The 12,358-nt window shown below is 38.8% G+C and overlaps 1 protein-coding gene across 18 annotated transcripts in view; it reads left to right on the top strand.

Moving 5' to 3' along the window:
• The window catches only part of UMAD1 (UBAP1-MVB12-associated (UMA) domain containing 1), a 183,610-nt gene that overhangs the window by 136,876 nt on the left and 34,376 nt on the right, over nt 1–12,358 (top strand). For 9 of the 18 annotated variants that reach the window (XR_010599145.1, XM_065587026.1, XM_065587019.1 and 6 more), the window contains one exon: nt 11,618–11,703. The exons of 2 other annotated variants lie outside the window; for them this stretch is intronic. Coding sequence is in view for 13 of the 16 variants with exons in the window: in XM_065587026.1 (XP_065443098.1) it covers nt 11,618–11,703 (86 nt within the window). In the remaining 3 variants the exon portion in view is untranslated. Of the gene's footprint in view, nt 1–3,120; nt 4,561–8,429; nt 8,498–11,617; nt 11,704–12,358 lie in introns of those variants that run through there. 7 more of the 18 variants (XR_010599143.1, XR_010599146.1, XM_065587020.1 and 4 more) reach the window with 3 other exon arrangements.

Genomic DNA, 12,358 nt, shown 5'->3' on the forward strand with positions numbered 1-12,358 from the left:
TACTTGCTTACAAAATGAGACATAAAAATACGAAAGTTTGACAGCACGCTATTACTGAAAGATTGCTTAGTTTCTCATTTTGACCATAGAATTTTTTATATATATATATATATATATATGAAAATCAATTGGAATATAAATATTGTACTTACATGTATAATGTATAGAGCAATATAAACGAGTCACTGTCTGTATTAAATTTTAGTTTGTACTGACTTCGCTAATACTTTTTATGTAGCCTGCTGTAAAACTAGGTAACTATCTAAATGAGTTGATGTACTCTTAGGGGTATGTGTACCACTGGTAGAGAACCACTGCTCTAATCCATAAAGGAGATTGCAACTAGATTAGATGATCCTTGCGGTCCCTTCTCCCCTATGGTTCTATGATTCTATGATCATACCCTCAAATGAAAGTTGCAGTATAAAGTAGAGCCCTTGAACAAAAATCATACTCACAACACAAGATAGAGTTCACAATTTGACACAGACATATTCATCCATTACAGTAATTTCCTCTGGGGCACATGACTAGAAGTTCGCATGTGACCTAGAACTTCAGTTTCCAGTTTTAAAGGACCATAACAGGTGCACTGGAATATGCACATGCACCCCAAGTCTCAAATATCATTTTACATAGACTTCCATCTTTCAGTTGTGGACACGATGCCCAACTTAGCTTGTACTAGAGAGACATGACTGGATGGCAGTTTTTGGCCTATTTTGTCCAGCTAGATACTAAGTTCAGAACAAAGGAAGGGAGATGTGTATGGCCATGCTTTCTCCTTCTAGTCTTACTTGTAAAAGGTGCCCACTCTACAGATACTCATTTGAGTGCATCCATTTCTATCTGTGTAGGTACCTTTTATGGTACTCCTCTTCGCACTGAAGGTCAGTCATCTTCCTTTTCTTTCTTTCTGTCTGTCTTCCTTCTGTTGTCATCTGCACTCAGACCCAAACGAAATGGTACTTTTAGGTAAACTGATTTGCTTTGAGACTTTGCTTATAGTGACCCTTACAGTAGGCTTCTGGAAGTTCTGAAACAAATTTTTCAAAATTAATGTTCTTTCTTAAAATGCAAATAGTTAACCTTTTAGTGTTTAGATCTGTCTCAATGTGGTGGTGGTTGCAGGTTTGACTAGGTGTATTGCAGTTTCTTGATATTACCAAATATGCTTAGGAGGATGACTAAGAATGAGAATTCAAAAGCTTTATGAAGTAATGGAATCTTCAGTTTCGGGATGCAGGGCTCTTTGAGATTTGAGAAACTTAGAACCTTTTCTGTCAACAAAGAAAAGTAAAAGATCACTGCTGTACTGGGTAATGTGAACAGTAAAACAGAATTGCAACTGTTTAATCTCATTTTGTACAAATTGGCCAGGAGCACTTCTCCAAAGTTAACACTTTCATTTGGTAGTGTAACTTTAATTATTTAAATAGACTGATGAATCAATATAAAAATATTATTGTAGTGCAGATTCTATTATATTTTCATTATGTAACATGATAGGTGTGGTTAAAACAGGGGTCGGCAACCTTTCAGAAGTGGTGTGCCGAGTCTTCATTTATTCACTCTGATTTAAGGTTTGCCGTGCCAGTAATACATTTTAACGTTTTTAGAAGGTCTCTTTCTGTAAGTCTATAATATATAACTAAACTATTGTTGTATGTAAAGTAAATAAGGTTTTTTAAAATGTTTAAGAAGCTTCATTTAAAATTAAATTTAAATGCAGAGCCCCCCGGACCGGTGGCCAGGACCCAGGCAGTGTGAGTGCCACTGAAAATCAGCTCGTGCGCCACCTTCGGCACATGTGCCATAGGTTGCCTAACCTTGGGTTAAAACAGTGGCTGTCTAGCCACATACAAAATTAACAAACTTTTTGTGGTTTTACTTGTTTTGTTTAGAATGTTAGTAATAAAAGATGATATTGTTTAAGATAACTATCAAGCAATGTGTTTATGGTATCGTCCTATAAAGTCTCTGGCAGAGAAAATGAAAAAAGAAAAATCACAAGCAAGGGTTTAAGGTTGAAGAACTGTAATCTCGGGCTTAGTGTGTTCGATCTTCTGACATATATTTATAGGAATGAAGATATCGTTGAGAGGGAGAAAAAAAATAAACAATCTACATGATTTGAATTTACTAAAACTCATCACAGTCTGAATTCCCAGTACTACCATATCTGTAGTTTCAATGCTATTAATGACTCAGAGAAGGAAGTGAACAATGTTAAGTATCCCACAAGACATGGCAAGGAGAAAAATACTAGTTTGCACCCAAATGAATGACCAAAATTTAAAGCTGGTCAGTTGTTCCTTGCATTTGAGGAATGAACTGGAAACTCCAAACCTCCCCTGCATTTCTATTAAAAGTTAAATACCACCAAATAGATGATGGGCTGAATGTTTCTTCCAGTGCACTCATTTGAAGCAGTGAAATACTTTAATTCATATCATGCATTTCCTCTCTCCTTCAGTTGCATGCAAGTTAATTGTCTGTCAACATCAGTTTTGGTTACAAATTACAGATCCACAGTATTAAGATGTACGGCATGACATGTGATGTATACTATAAGATCCTCTGATTTACTATATAATAATGTCATATGCAAACCAGTAGCATATTTCATGGTTTTAAACTACGAAACCACCTAATCTTTCACTTTTTTGAGAGAGTAAGGAAATAAATTGTTGAATGTTATGGTGGTAGAATTTTCTTAAAGAAAAGTTTTCGTTAAATGGGTGTAATGCCTGCATGGTTAAACATAAATTAGTTTAAAAACTGGTAGTGTCCTGTTTAGTTTGTACTTGTAATTTACTAACACAGATTAAATCATTATTAACCAAGTTTAAGTGGACTTTAAGACTGTCCAGATACAATGTTGTGTTGGTTTAATTGAACTGGTTTAAAATCAAACCTTGAAATTTATTGCAACTAAGATCAGGCCTAATTTAAATATATAGAAGAAGACTTTCTTCCAGAGATCAGGTTTAGAGATGACAGGGAAACAATTTTTCTGTCGTGTAAAAAGGCTCATTCATATTTTGAAGAAAAAACATTTGTACCAAATTGTGATGGAAGCTTTTTCTTTTTCTTTTTCTTTTTCTTTTTTTTTAACAGGACCTACTACCTTTTGGGAGAACCAAAACAGAAATCTTTTGGCTTCCTCCTTGGGCTGCTCAGGGAGCCCTGGCTAACTGACATTTCACCAGATTAGCTGCCAGGGAACTGGCCAGCTGGGAGCCTATGAAGCTGGCCAGCCAGCCTGCAACGCAGCCCCTGGAATCTGGGAGCCAGAGCTCCATAGCATCCTGCCAGCTGGTCATTTTAGAACAAGAGGAGTCTGGAGAGTGGAGGAGCAGAGCCAGGCAGCCAGGAGTCTGCCCAGTGGTTTCCTACAGGCAGGCTGTCAGGGAGTTTGGGAGCCTTTGCTGCTGAGGAGCTGCAGACCCTGGTGAACTAGAAGCCTTCGTAGCCCCAGGCTGCTGAAGAGCCATGGAGCCCGGGAGCCCTGTCTCCCTGCTAGCTTGTCAGATGGGCTATGAAGCAGCCAGGAGTCTGAAAGCCCTGGGAGATTCTACTCAGTTGCAGCCTGCCAGGTGGTTTGTAGAGCAGGCGTTCTCAAACTGGGGATCGGGGACCCCTCAGGGGGTCACAAAGTTATTACATGGGGAGGGGGGGTCGCGAGCTGTCAACCTCCATCCCAAACCCCGCTTTGCCTCCAGCATTTATAATGCAGTTAAATGTATAAAAAGTGTTTTTAATGTATAAGTGGGGTCGCACTCAGAGGCTTGCTATGTGGAAGGGGTCACCAGTAAAAAAAAGTTTAAGAGCCACTGTTGTAAAGGAACTTGGACTCTCCAATAGCCTGCATAATCAGACCGGGAGCCAGGAAATTAAAGGATCCCATGCGTCCAAAGAGTGTGGAGCCTGGATGCTCAGGCTTTCCAGCAAAGCATGCTGCTGAGGAGCCAGGAGCTTGGAAGCCTTGTCAGTCTGTGAAGGTGGGATAGGTGAACTGGCAGGAAATTAGGCAGGTTTCCATCGTAAGTTTAATTTAAATCAGCACATTCCAGCAATGTTTTGATTTTGATGAATTGGCATTTTCCGACTGAAAGTATTCCATCAGAAAATTTCCAACTGACTCTGGTCAGGCTCTTTGTGGTCATTATACTTCACTGTAATATAAGTGTTCGATGATTTGCGGTTATGGTAGTTTTTCAATTTGTCCACAAATGATACAAGTAATAAAGCTTTTGGTGGTAGTAACTTTGCTATATCTGTTTATGCAGTATCCAAACAATCCATAAATGCATTTGTTTTGTTGTATGAACTCTGTGTTGCTAAAGCTATGAAATAAATGCAGCTCATATTTTGTGGTGTTTTTGTTTCACATTTACCTGGAAGACGCAGCTGAAAAGGTGCCTGTATTTCATGGATTTTTAGTGTACTAGCCTTCTAGTGATCATTCACCTTGATTTTTCTCTCTAAATTATAGCTTGTCTATGGTAATTGTCTAGCTACAGAGAAATTATAATAAATTTTCTTTGATTCTGTTAAGAAGTATCTGTTTGTTTTTATCTTTGTATGATTTCCATTCAAATAATCAGCAGACTTGCGTAAAATCCCAGTATTTTAAAGGTCAGAGTTTTTTCTAAGGAAGTTGTACTGTTATATTTCCAAGTATAACAAGAAAATAAAAAGAATGAATCAACAGTTTTTAGCAAGTTTATGTATAAAAGTGATAAATATGAAAAATCTGTGGGTTTTTCATAACTAATTTTACTAAATGTTTTCTAAAAAAAAACCCCTTAATTATAAAATTAAATTGATAAACAATATGGAAATACATTTATATTAGAGGATAAAAGTAAATGAGGAGTTCCCTGGTTCAGAGTCTCCTTTACAAAACTGGCCTTAAAGTGAAGTTCCTAGAAATGTTAAACCATTTTAAAGCACAAAAGTAATTTGAAAATAACACTAATCCCAGTTAATACGCATTATTGACCTATTTGCTCTTTAAAAAATATAGCACTTAATCTTTTGTTGTATGGGGTTGGTTATGCAGGAAAGAAGTCTGATCCAGAGATTAGCTATTCTGTTGGTTTTGGATGTTGTTTTCACTGTTTCTGAGCACAGGTTAGAGACACATGTTTAATTTTGGTGATGAAAATAGGGAAAAATAGCCAGTTTTTCACACAAATTAAAGTACATCAGGTCACTAAAATGAGTAAGTGTATTACTACTGTTAATTTTATTGTGGAGACCAAGACTAGTGTTTGTTAGCTGTTGAAATATATATATTTTTGGTACTGCGGAAAGGTTATGCCCTCTCTCTGTCTAGTAAAATTGTCTTCGGTTCAGAATTCCTTTTTTCATATGTTGTCATTGTGTAATGGTTTCATGTTACTGTATACCATTTAGGACACCAGGAGTTTTCAGGAGATTATTACTGGGGGAAGAAGTAGATTATTTTGCAATATTATGTTAGAGGAAAAGAATCTGCTTTTCCTTAGGGTTATAAACCTGGGAGTAACATTGATCTTCCCACAAAGAAAGTCGTGATGGAATGCAAATGCTGCAATGGGTGCAACATAAACTTCCATTAGAATCTTAGATCTCTGGATTCACCAATGCAATCCTATGATTTTGAAAGAGGCTGCAATTTAGAGAGAGATTGTATTAAGTAATAGATAGGAGGGGACACAATCTCTTGATCTACAAGTATTCTTGCCTGGGAAATGTAGACGATAGACTTGGCTTACAGGCTATAGTGTATTAGTTTTTAAATTGCTTTTTCTACAGCTTATTGCGTTATTTATTTATTTTTGTGGCGCATGTATGGAGAGGTAGCTGTAGGGTAGGAGAGTTCTTTTCAAATTATAGTGGATAATAACGGTGGGGAGAGGTTTTTATACAGTTATTTCATATAAAAATATTACCTATTTAGAAGATTCATTCTTCATTCTCATCCCTCAGTTTGATCAAATTATGCTATTGTATATTCTTCTCTTACTTCCAGATATATCATTATGTTTAATTTTAAAATATCTAAAGGAAAAAGTTAAGCAAGTACATGCAAGTATAATAGGTAATTTTTAATCTATTAATACTAAATCAAATGAGGCGCTGTGCAAGTATCTCCTTGTGGTGCTGCAAAGCCTCCCCAGCTTGTTGTTCGGGTGAATGTACAAGTGGTCAGTGAGAGCTTTAAAAAAGACCTGTCTAGTGTCTAAATAGTTAGCTGATTTGAGCAAAGTTATATCCCCTCAGTTTCATTAGCCCATGTTCTTTCCCATATTTTGTACAATGTTCACAACACTCACATTTTTCCCTTTTGTTCTTTTCTTCTAATTTTTTTTCAGAACATGGGTCAACCTGGGGAACCACAAACAGGTGTTAGGTGGTTGCTACTGTCCTTTCCTTTCCATATTGCTAAAAGAAGAGCCCCAGGGAGAAACGGTTGAGAACCACTACTTTAAGTTTTCTTGTCTAGTGATGTGGGGTTTTTGTTTGTTTTTTTAATTTAAAAAAAAATCTTCCTCTCTTAGTTTGTCTTTCCTTTAAACTCATTGTGGTACCTTCTTGTGGTTTTTTCTTTCTCTTTACTATATATCTTCCTATTTTCCTGCTTCTTTGATGCCATCTAATCCATGAACAAGCTAAGCACTTCATAATTTGTAGCACAGGCAAGGAAAGTGTTTTTAAAATGCATTGTAATTTATGTCTAACTTCATAATAATTCACACTTGCGTAGCTCCTTTCATATGAAAATTTTAAAATACTGTATAAACATAACATTTTTAGAACATTGTTGTTCGATAGGTAACTCATATTTATGCACATTTACAGAAAACAGCAGAGAAAGGTTAAATGATTGGCCTAGGTAACACTGTGACTCATAACAGAACCAAGGATAGAAACCAAGAATTCTGATCTTCGATGGTACAAGGATTCTGATCTGATCAGATGGTACTAGGAAAGTACCATCCTGTCCATATGAAAGTTTGTACTGTAGTGACGTAATTTTGGATAAGAATCAGGGGGTAGCCATGTTAGTCTGTATCTACAAAAACAACAAGGAGTCTGGTGGCACCTTAAAGACTAACAGATTTATTTGGGCATAAGCTTTCGTGAGTAAAAACCTCCGAAGAAGTGAGGTTTTTACTCACGAAAGCTTATGCCCAAATAAATCTGTAAGTCTTTAAGGTGCCACCAGACTCCTTGTTAATTTTGGATAAGAATATCATGATTATGAGCCTCAGAATTTCCACTTTCAGAGTTCAGAGTCACAAATTGAACTGTATATTTGTTTACAAATATTGCCATCCATAAATATTATGTCAGTGAGTTTTTGAGAGCCTTTCCATGTGTATATGTCATTGTCCTTTGGATACAGTTTTAAGTTGAACTTTAAAATGAAATTTTTGAGAATTACTCATCGTATATATGGGGGGAGACACTGCAATTTTCACAGATGGGGAGAGAGATCCAAAAGAAATGCACAGTAGAAAGTTTTTCTACTGCATTAGGATTAAATTCAGTTAGTGCAGAGTTGGCAAAGGCCATGCTGTTTCAGCTGGTTATAATATACAAAAATGTAGTTTCTGTGGAATAGCTCATAGAAGTCTTGCAGGTTGATCAGTTGATTTGTCTTGCAGTTGAATGAATCGTTTAGAAAGTGACTTCATTAAAAAGCAAAAAATCTGTACTGTTGAATTTTGTAGAAATTGTTGTCTTGTGGTGAAATATGGAGTTGTATGATAACCTATATTCTTTGCTGAACAACAGCTGTGCCTTGTAAACTAAGGTAGGGGCTGTAGAACTCTAATTTCAAAGAATGTTGAATTAGAGAAAATGAGAAATCATAAAATGGTAAAACTAAAAAGTAAATACAAGGGGATATTGCTCACATATAATACTCTGTTGTTATGTCTTCCAGTAGGAGAAAGTAAGAGTAAAGCATTGAGTCAAGCATTGAGTCCCATTCTTCCCATCAACTTTTTCCCCTTACCTGGAATCAAGGAGGCAAAGGTTTTTTGTGACAATGAGCTCAGTATATCAACCCCTCCTCTCTTCTGTGAGATACGGTATTGCCAAAGCAAAATCAGAGAGTAGAGAGGGCAGAACCGTGTCACCCTTCATCAAAAATCAAGAGGATGCTGGAGAGCTATTTAAAAAAAAAAAAAAAGATATATTGCCAGTGAGAAATAGTCATCATGTATCCCTCTCTCCAACCCTAGGGAAAAAAATTAGAGATAATTGACTGGTGTAGGAAGCAGTATCCATTGAAGAGGGCTTACCTTAAAGTGCTGCTTGTAGCGTCTTTTGCCCAAAGGGGGTATCCTGCACAGACAGAAGGTCCAGCTGATGAGACTTAATGGTGTGTGGGAAAGTCCACATGATAACCGTACACATTTCTACAACAGATGCCTCAGTCCTTACTGCCCAGGAACCAGAGAATGCTTCTAGAGGAATGATCCCTGACACTCAGGTGGTAAGGACAATAAGATTGATCATAGGTTAGACAAATGCTTAGACTGTATATCAGTGGGGGATCTTAAAAATAGCTTTTCCATATTGGTGATTATCCAACATGGGGATACCAAAGAAACCCACACAATAGCATTTAACTTAAAAAGGAGAGCTACACAAAAATGAGGAAACTAGTTAAATGGAAATTAAAAGGAACAGTCACAATAATGAAATACCAGCAAACTGCATAGAAACTTTTGTTTTAAAATGCCATAACAGAGGTTCAAACTATATGTATGTAGCCCAAATTAAAAAAAAAAATAAGAGGACCAAAAATGAGTAAAAAAGGTGGTTAGAAACAAAAAGGTATTATTAAAAATTGGAAGTCAAATACCACTGAGGAAGATCTAAAGGAGCATAAACTCTGGCAAGACAAGTGTAAAAATATAGTTAGAAAGACCAGAAAGAATTTGAAGAGCAACTAGCAAAAGACACACAATCTAATAGCAAAATAATAAAAATATAAGTACCGTACATCAGAAGCAGGAAGCCTTCCAAACAATCAGTGGGGACACTGGACAATCGAGGTGCAAAAGGAGTACTCAAGGAAGACAAGACCATTGCAGAGAAGCTAAGTGAATTCTCTGTATCCGTCTTCACTGAATAGGATGTGAGGGAGATTCCCACACCTGAGCTGCCATTTTTAGGTAACAGATCTGTGACGTGTTCCAGCTAATCCCCATCCCCCTGCCAATTACCCACCGTCCCTGCCCACCTCTGCTGCCCCCTGAGCCAGGCTCCAGTCCTCCCTAGCTCAGCCCAGCTCTGCCCTCCCAGCAGTCCTGTGCCTGGCTCTGCCCCTCCCTCCTCCTCCCCCCCCCCCCCCAGCCGTCCCTGTCTACTTCTGCCCCCCTTCCGCTCTTTTCCCTTCCCAGCCCGGCTCCCCCCAGCCTGGTTCCTCCACCCCCTGCCCCGAAGTCCTGTGCCCTGTTCTACCTCCCACCCCCGGAGCTCGGCTCCCCCAGTCTCCCAGCCTGGGTATCCCCCCGCTCTGTTCCCAGCCCGGCTCCCCCTGCCGCCCCCGGCCTGGCTCTTCCTGACACCTCACCTACCCCATTCACATGGATGATGCAGAAAGTTTCGCTCCTGGACCTGGATAAGTTGCAGCACAGCATCAATTGTTGCTGCAGCCCCTGGCCCAGCTCCTCCCCTGAGCTCTCTCACCCCCCCTCCCCCCAAGCACAGCTGGCCCATCTCACCCTTCCCCTGCCCCAGCACTGTCCAGCATGGTGCACGGAGCCGCTGTGCAACCCACAATGGCGGGCGCTGGGATGGGAGTCAGGCAGGATCTTTAAATTGTTTTTTAACAAAGCACAGGGTCCACATGCACATCAGATCACCCTACCTTCATATCACCACACACAGGTACGCAGGTGATGCAGCAACTGGAGCCAAATGCCAATCACCATGCAAGCTTTCTGATTGGCTGGGCCTGGGAGCCAATCAAAAAAAAAAGCAACAAGCTACTTTAAAAGCCCTAACAAGCCCCCCAAAAGTAGCCAACACGCAAGGAGTTACAGAGGGATTTCACCAAACTGGGTGAGTGGGCAACAAAATGGCAGATGAAATTCAGTGTTGATGATGCACCTTGGAAAACATAATCCCAACTACACATACAAAATGATGTGCTCTAAATTAGCTGTTACCACTCAAGAAATAGATCTTGGAGTCATTGTGGATAGTTCTCTGAAAACATCTGCTCAATGTGCAGTGGTAGTCCAAAAATTTTACACCACGTTAGGAGCCATTAGGAAAGGGACAGATAATAAGACAGAAAATATCATAATGCCACTATATAAATCCCTGATATGCCCACACCTTAAATACTGTGTGCAGTTCTGGTTGTCCCAACTCAAAATAGATATATTAGAATGGAAGCAGCACAGAGAAGGGCAATAAAAATGAATAGGGGAATGGAACAGTTTCCATTTGAGGAGAGACTAATAAGACTGGGACTTTTCAATTTGGAAAAGAGACAACTAATGGAGGAAATGATAGCAGACTATAAAATCATGAATGGTGTGGAAAAAGTGAATAAGGAAGTGTGTAACACGTGAACCAGGAGTCGCCCAAAGAAATTAATAGGCAGCTGGTTTAGAACAAATATAAGGAAGTACTTCTTCCCACAATACACAATCAACCTGTAGAACTTGTTGTGAAGGCCGCAAGTACAATTGGGTTTAAAAAAAGAATTAAATAAGTTCATTCAGGATAGGTCCATCAATGGTTATTAGCGCAGATGGTCAGGGACGCAACCCCATGCTCTGGGTGTCCCCCAAACCTCTAACTGCTTGAAGCTGGGACTTGACTACAGGTGACAGATCACTTGATAAATTGCTCTATTCTGTTCGTTCCTTCTGAAGCATCCATCACTGGCCACTGTTGAAAGACCGGATACTGGGCTAGATATACCATTGGTCTGACCCAGTATGGCCATTCTTATGTTCATATTCTATTTGGATAATTGAGCATATACAGGATAATCTGACTAAAATAATTTTTGCACCTTTCCAAATTATCTCCTCACCATTCTTATATTGTTTATTAAAATTATTTTTACTTTTGCTCCTCAAGATCAATTCAAGTTCATAGTCTTTAGAATTTTACTATGATTTTGCCTGCAGACAACTGGCGTGTGTGTGTGTGTGTGTGTGTGTGTGTGTGTGTGTGCGCGCGCGTGCGCACTTAGGCTCCAGATCCCCACTTTGCTGCTGCCTCTCAAAGGCTGACAGCATTTTTACTTTTTCCAGACTGGCTCTGCTGGAATATTCCCAGAACAGTCTAAAACAAGGGTTCTAGATTTTTTTTCATAATTTGGGTCTCATCTTAATCTGTTGTCTCATGGACCACCACTAATTATGACTGTGTGGACTACTTTCCAAAACGCATGTGTGTGATTTTTTCCCCTTGATTTCAAGTTGGAAAATATAAATGTGGAAATGACATATTATATGTCGACTTAATTCTCCCTTGTACAGTGAATCATATAATTACAGAGTAGTACTCTAGAAATTGATTTACTAGTTTGTGTGGAAAATGGAAAACCTTTCACTAAAATAAATTTATTTTTTTGCTTTGATAGGTGATACAATTAATGAACAGAGAAGAGCATCTAAAGATAAAAATTCATTTCCTGAGACAGGACCTACATACAGTCAACCTGTTCAGGTAAGAGAGACTACATTTCCTTAAGTGTCTTTGGTGACATTTCTTAGCAGAAGAGTATTGAATAAACTGCTGCTATTTCAGAGATTTCTAAGGATATTAGGTAGTAGATTTTGCTCTAGCTTTGCAGACAAGGGCATAGATGTGATAGTTTATTTAGTTTAAAAAATTCAGAGGTCCTGCTGAGAGTCAAAGAAAAGTCAGTATGGTAGAGAAACACAACTCTAATAGCGCTGTTGCATTCATGCCTTTTTCTATCAATCTAAGATTCTTCTATGGCCTGCATTAGCATAGCATCTGAGTGCTGCTTAATCTGTAATCTTTGTATCCTCACCATGGAGCTGTAAAGTAGTAGTATTCCAATTTTACAGACAGAGAACTGAGGCACAGAGAAAATGACTTGATCGTGGTCACACATGAATTGCCAAAGTAGGGAATTGTACCTGAGTCTCCCAAGTTCCAGGCTAGCACCCAAACCACTGAACTATCTGCCTGGGGTAGCCCTTGCTGGAAAAGCCAAGGTCAGGATAGACTGTGAAAGGGAGAGCAGATACTCCCAAGACTGGTGGGTAACACTGAAGTTAAACTCCCCCCAAGCAGTCACAACTGCACTTCTGATCTCCCACACTGGTTATCAAGAAGCAAAAAAGAAATCTCA

Source organism: Chrysemys picta, chromosome 2 (assembly GCF_011386835.1).
Source record: "Chrysemys picta bellii isolate R12L10 chromosome 2, ASM1138683v2, whole genome shotgun sequence".
Lineage (NCBI taxonomy): Eukaryota > Metazoa > Chordata > Testudines > Emydidae > Chrysemys > Chrysemys picta.